At 38.6% G+C, this 6,267-nt stretch overlaps 1 protein-coding gene across 1 annotated transcript in view; it reads right to left on the bottom strand.

The window, feature by feature from the left end:
• The window catches only part of NBAS (neuroblastoma amplified sequence), a 149,054-nt gene that overhangs the window by 78,051 nt on the left and 64,736 nt on the right, over nt 1–6,267 (bottom strand). Inside the window, exons 33-34 of the mRNA XM_010001742.1 lie at nt 6,006–6,163; nt 3,655–3,747 (exon numbers count right to left, since the gene is read on the bottom strand). Of these exons, the coding sequence (XP_010000044.1) occupies nt 3,655–3,747; nt 6,006–6,163 (251 nt within the window). The remainder of the gene's footprint in view (nt 1–3,654; nt 3,748–6,005; nt 6,164–6,267) is intronic.

The raw sequence follows: 6,267 nt of genomic DNA, 5'->3' as shown, positions 1-6,267 counted from the left end.
AGGGAAAGTGATGAAGAGATGTAAACATTCATCTCCATGCCAAGTCAAAAAGTATCAAGACCTGAAATTCTGCAGTTGGCACATACAAGGTAGTGAGTGTAGCAAACCCAAAAGGCTGCAAAAAACAACCAGGACTCCAGCCTATCCTCAGTTCCAATCTGCTTCTGCAATACCTGCACATACACATCTGTGCATGATCCCGCAAAACATCTTCACTCAGTCTCAGTAAACTCACATGGAAGTCAGTTCTTAAAAGCAGAAGATAACACTCCACAAATGAGCTTCCTGTACGAGCTCTCCCTCATGAAAAGCATTTAAATAATACCCTGAAAATCCATGTTGGTTGATCTGTGCTATTATAGTCCTGAAAGCTTTGTGTTAAAGCACACACTTTACAAAGCTTAAATGTTAGACACAAATACATAATTAGCATGCCAATAAACACAGCCTTCAGCAACAGAAAAAAACACATATTTTTTATCCAAACAGCAAACTTCAACAGCTTTATATCCAATCTTCCTCCTGAACAACCCTATTTTTCATTTCCCCATACAATGAAGAGTATTGAAATAGAAAAACTCTACCTCTATAACTGAAGTGAGAACACAAAGTGAGGTGGAACAGATTCTGTTCCTAAGACACAACATCAGGTATTAACTTTCCTTTTCCTTTCTCCCTTTTTGGTACTCCCCTTGGAGAACAAGACTTTAAAATAGTGTGTTTTACATAATTACTCATGTCTATTCCACATTTAAGTTTTGTGCCTTGGAGGGTTTTGTTTTGGGGTTTGTTTTGTTTTTTTCTGTTTGCAGCAAATGTTACAACTTGTACATCCGACTTAGACTTTTTGAGTCAGTATCTAAAGGGCAGGAGGATAACTTAGGGCATCTCAAATTGTTGATATTTCTGATGAAGTAACTGAACCAAGCAGCTAATGGCTGATAAACTGCATTATTCTCTGTGTACTACTGACTGGATCTTCACTGACTACCAACAGGAGTTGAACCAGTGCACATACAGAGCTCCATATTGGGGTTTTTCTCCTTCCCTGCTCAAGAGTTCAGTGACACTGTAAACAAACATGATTTATTCAGGAATTACAGCTACCTCTTCCTACAAGAAAAAATCTAATTTCATTGTTACTGAATTAAAACCAGCACATTCACTAAACCACAAAACACAGCTCCAGTCCATTGCAAAATAAAAAAAAGCCCACAACTATTTGAAACAGCAGCTAGAGCATTAATTGTGCCCTGAGATTCCAAAGACTCCAGGTGGATGAGTTCCCAGTGCATGCTATGTAAACACAACATTCCCTACTCTGAACCAGCAGTGATAAAAATGCCTGATATACCAATTTAATGTAATCAAACATCTCAAAAGATCCTGTCTTTTCTCAGATTCAGAGCTTGGAGAAAAAGCAAAGGCAAAGAAGATGCTCATCCTCTGTTGATTGGACATTTTCTTTAAGCATTGTTCAGGAAAACCATTCCTATAATTTGAAGATGCTCTTCTCTAGAAATTACATCTGCTCTCCTATCAGAGAGCTTGTTTTCCAGGAAACTTGAAACTGCAAATTTCTCTTGTGCTCATGAGCACTTTTCAATAATTAAGTTTTCACATTCAGGTATTTAAAGATAATTATTTTAATAGATATAATGCATGTTTTATGGATTATGCAGATTTAAAAAACTCAGAGCTTATTTAGAAGACACTCGGTGGTTATAGTTTATACACATCACAGCATCTCATGACTAAGCATTATACTTTAATCTAATAATATTCTGAATTGCTTTTCATTAATCAAAACCTTATTTTATCCTCTGAGACATTTTGTTTGTAAAGCACAAGTTAGTTGTTGAGGCACTTGCAGCATACAGCAGAGAACAAAAGGGTGGGGATCGAGGAAACTAAACATTTTGCTTAAAAATAACCTGCTATGTTGGAATCACTGTAGCTTCCAGGGGATAATTTCTCTAATAGATCCCATGAATTCCCCTCAGATTAGGACCACCAAAAACTTGGAGCAAAGTTACACTGAAGTCAATATGGCAGCAATGTTGAGTAACATCCTTCTGTGCCATCTGTGAAGATGTGTAGCCAGCTGCTAGCAAGATTTCTGTGAGTTTCATAGGGATGAAAGTTTTGGAGGGGAAACTTGCAACAACAAAAATGAAATTAGTTGAGAACTTTCAAGCAAGGAGTTCAAGAAAGGCAAGAAGGAGGACCTGGGTAAGTATAGACCAGTCAAGGCTCACCTCCATCCCCAGAAAGGTGATGGAACAACTTGTTCTTGGCACTGTCTCTAGGCATATCAAGGATGAGGGGGTCAGTAAGATCAGTCAACATAATTTTATCAAGGGAAAATCATGTCCAACTTCCCTGGGCAACCTGTGCCAGTGCCTTCCTACCCTCACACTGAAGAATTTCTTCCTGATGTCTCACTTAAATCTCTCCTCTTCCAGTTTGAAACTGTTACCCTTTGTCCTATCCCTACATACCCTTTTAAACAGTCCCTGTATATGTACGTTTATATATAAATATGCATGCATACCAAGTGTGTATATAGACCTATACATATATAAAAACCAAAATAGAGACATACAGATAGAAGTGCCTGTTCCCACTCTCATCAGATGAAGGAGAGGGTTGTTTTTTTAACCCACAGTGTCTTAAATATGCCCAAGGCATACACTAGCCTGTTCCATCTACAGATGGCATTGATGAAAATTCCCCAAAGGTATAATGACATTAGGGAGGCTGCAATTCAGATAATTTTTTGAGAAAGCCAGACTATGAACCACATTTTTCTTCCTTTCTTATATTTCTTTTAAGGTTTTTGCCACAATCCCCTCCCCAAGATCTGTTTATCACATATAGAAAAAGTCAAACAGAAAACATAGAAAACATAAGTTAGAATTTTCCACCCTGCAGAGGATGAAAGAAGACATTCCCTTCTTTCATAAAAAGGTTCTTACATCTTATTTCAGGAGAGAAATGCACTTGCAATTGTACATGTACACAATTTGTTAGACTTGTAGAATATTTTTTGTTGGAAAAGATCTTTAAGAGCATCAAGTCCAACCATTAACCCAGCACTGCCACGTCCACAAGTAAATCATGTCCCTCAGCACCACATCTATGTGTCTTTTAAATGCCTCCAGGGATGGTGACTCCCACCACTTCCCTAGGCAGCAGTTAAAATAACAAACATTAAAAGTAGAAAAAAATGTAGACTTTTTTCCTGCTGCCTTTCCTCTGTTTCCCACTCAATGTTTTTAATTCAGTATGTAACTCGGGTTTATTTTCAGGTTTGCTTTGCAATTGGGACATAATAAAATAAAATCAAACCAACATTCATGTTTTTTATTGTCTCCAGTTCTGTTGCACTTTTCTCTTCTCCTGCCTCTGAGTCTGTACTTTTTTTCCTACAGTGCTAAGGCTGTGTAGGAAGAAGGAACAAAAAATCAGAACAGGCTAAGCATAAATACATAAGCAAAAGCTTGAACCTAAAGAACAGAAAGTAGTAGATAGATTTAATGTTGTGTATTTTATCTGGTAAACAGGTAGATAGTGCTAAAAACTCAAATTCAGCTCTTCAGCATGATGCAGGACAAGATCATTAGCACTTCAAAACCTCTCTTCAAAGCTTACCTCTGTATCCTTACTGACAAGGGAGGAAGGTCCTGAGATATTCTCACCACCATGTGAACGAAGAAACTGGCAATTCACAGCCTGATAAAGAATCTATGAACACAAAATAAATATCTTACCAGTCAAATAATCAAATATAAGAACTATGACTTATGTCATAGGAAACCCAAGAAATTCTGATGTAAATACCTCCATGACAGAGGAACATGGGTGCAGGGGAAGACAGGGAGAAGAACACAAAGGTATGATTGACACCCTCACATTGGTGTAGCCCCTAGACAAAGTTAGCTTCTCTGCTGTATGATTTTTTTGGTGTGATATTTTTCATGTTATGTAAGAAATTATTTTTTTGTATTTACTCTCTGCACCCTGCTGCACTATGTAGGCTAAAAAACTTCCATCAAAATAATCCATTATCTGAAGTGTGCCTCTGAGGTGCTGGGCAGCTCCACAAAGGCAAGTGTTACACAAGATAGTTCTGTGAGAATTTCCACAGGTCATAGAATTGATGAAGATCCACAAAAGAGGCTTTTATACATCATCTGATCAGTGTGACATTTTGATAAGGGTTTTTGCATATATCTATTTCTGTACATACACAGACTGCTGGAACCAAACATGTAGAACCATTAATGAACAGAGTTGAAAAGCTTATGCTTGGTTTAGGGAGAAACTGATTGCAGAAGAAACTGATTAAATGTGCTTTCACAGAAATCACTAGCCGAGTTTGACTTCCTGGGGCAAATAAAAAATTAATCAGCACTGCACTTTTGGTACAAATTACTCTGAACTAACACCAAACCTTAGCAACAAATTCCATTTCAAGTTGTGTGAACGGACAAGACAGAGAATTGTTTCCCTGGGAGAAGTGGGATGCCAGAGGGTGATAATCAGTGGCTGAATAACTGAACTGCACTACAACTAACAGGACAGGAAGCCTTTAGAATCACAGAATGGTTTGGGTTGGAAGGGATCTAAAAGAATGATCTAGTTCCAACCCCCCTGAATGAGCAGGGACACCTCCCACCAGACCAGGCTGCTCCAAGCCCCATCCAACCTGCCCTTCAACACTTCCAGGGATGGGGCATAGGAAGAAGACAGTGCCAAAGAGGCAGTGAACTGACAGAAAACCTAACAAATTCTGGCTTATACAGTGCCAAAAGTTTGTTTCATTTCAAATTCTCATTCCAGGTGTAAGCACAAAGGGGGAAATAAGTTTTTATTTCTCTACTGTACACATATCAATTCTGCAAAGATTCCACTTGTGGCTAAGCTTCTAATTGTACCTACCTCTCATATTTGAGCACTTTCATGATTTAAAAAAAAACAAAAAACAGTAACAGCTTGCAGAAGCTAGACTTGATTTCAAATCCCTTGTAGCATTTTATTCTTATGTTACCCTCTTCCTGAAGCAGCACAAACTGTCTTCATTAGTTGCCTGTATTTCTTATACACTGCTACCCAAGCAGCTTTCTAAAGAGAAAGACTATTCACTTGCAGCTGCCTTAATTGGACTGCATATGTACTGCATTTCTTCCTTCTCCTCCCTCCTTTCCTCAGACCCAGACTGCCTGCCCTATAACCTGCTTTTATGACACCACGACAAATCTGTGAACACTGAGAACTCTTAGACAACTATGACAATTAGAAACTCAAACAAGTAACAGGCCAAGCCACAACTACAGTGAACAGAAATTTAACGTGTTGACAACCTAAATTACTGCACTGCAGTTTCAAATAAAACTTTTCAACAGGTTTGGTATGTCACCTTGCCACAACATGTGTTTAAATGTCACGATTACATGTTCTCACATAAACAGATCTGGCTCAATTAATAAAGTCAGTCATTGCAGTGCTAATAAAGATGGCTGAGATATGAAGCCTGTTTTAGTTGTTAAAATAATTACATGGTTGACATCAGTTTGAAAAGAATTTGTGTACTGGGTAGAGATCATATAAATGTAAGAATAAGCACTTAATAGATATTTATGTGGGAATTTAATGAAGTTGCATTACAAAGCATAAATGGGTGACAGATCCTGGAAGACACTGAAAAAATATTTAACTGCATTTGCAAACAAAATGTTTAAATCAGGCAATAAATGAGGAAATTGAAGTACTGAAGATTGATAATACCACTGCAGTTACACTTGAGTAGCCAACACACCATATAAAAATGCTTATAAAGAGACCTCAATTGTTAAAACGTAACAGTGAAAGCAGAAAAGCACAGCAGAACAAACAAACTTCTTTGGGGTGGAACTTACAGGAACAACCTTAAAAAGGAGCACAAGTCCCCTTTCCTTTGGTAAACATTGAACCTGCATGAAAGACGTTCCATAAACACCTACCTGGGTTTGCAAGGAGCTGCTCACTCCCAGCAAGGCCTCGATGGCCCCAGGGGGACAGTGTGTCAGGGCAAAGGCCACCAGCTCCTGACGCATCCCCAGATCCTGGTAGCCTTCTGACTGCCCCAGCTGGCTGCACACTTCCCAGCTTTTAGAATATCCTAGGAGGGAGAACAAAACACCCCTCTGAGGCTGGTGAGCTTCATAAGTGATAGGAGGATGCTGCATACTTTTTGACTGAGTGAGATAAAGGAGGGAATGTGGC

The sequence above is a fragment of the Chaetura pelagica genome, unplaced genomic scaffold (genome assembly GCF_000747805.2).
Source record: "Chaetura pelagica isolate M959 unplaced genomic scaffold, ChaPel_1.0 scaffold77, whole genome shotgun sequence".
Taxonomy (NCBI): Eukaryota; Metazoa; Chordata; class Aves; order Apodiformes; family Apodidae; genus Chaetura; species Chaetura pelagica.
Note: the sequence above shows the minus strand (reverse complement) of the source record. Positions and strands in the feature narration are given on the sequence as shown.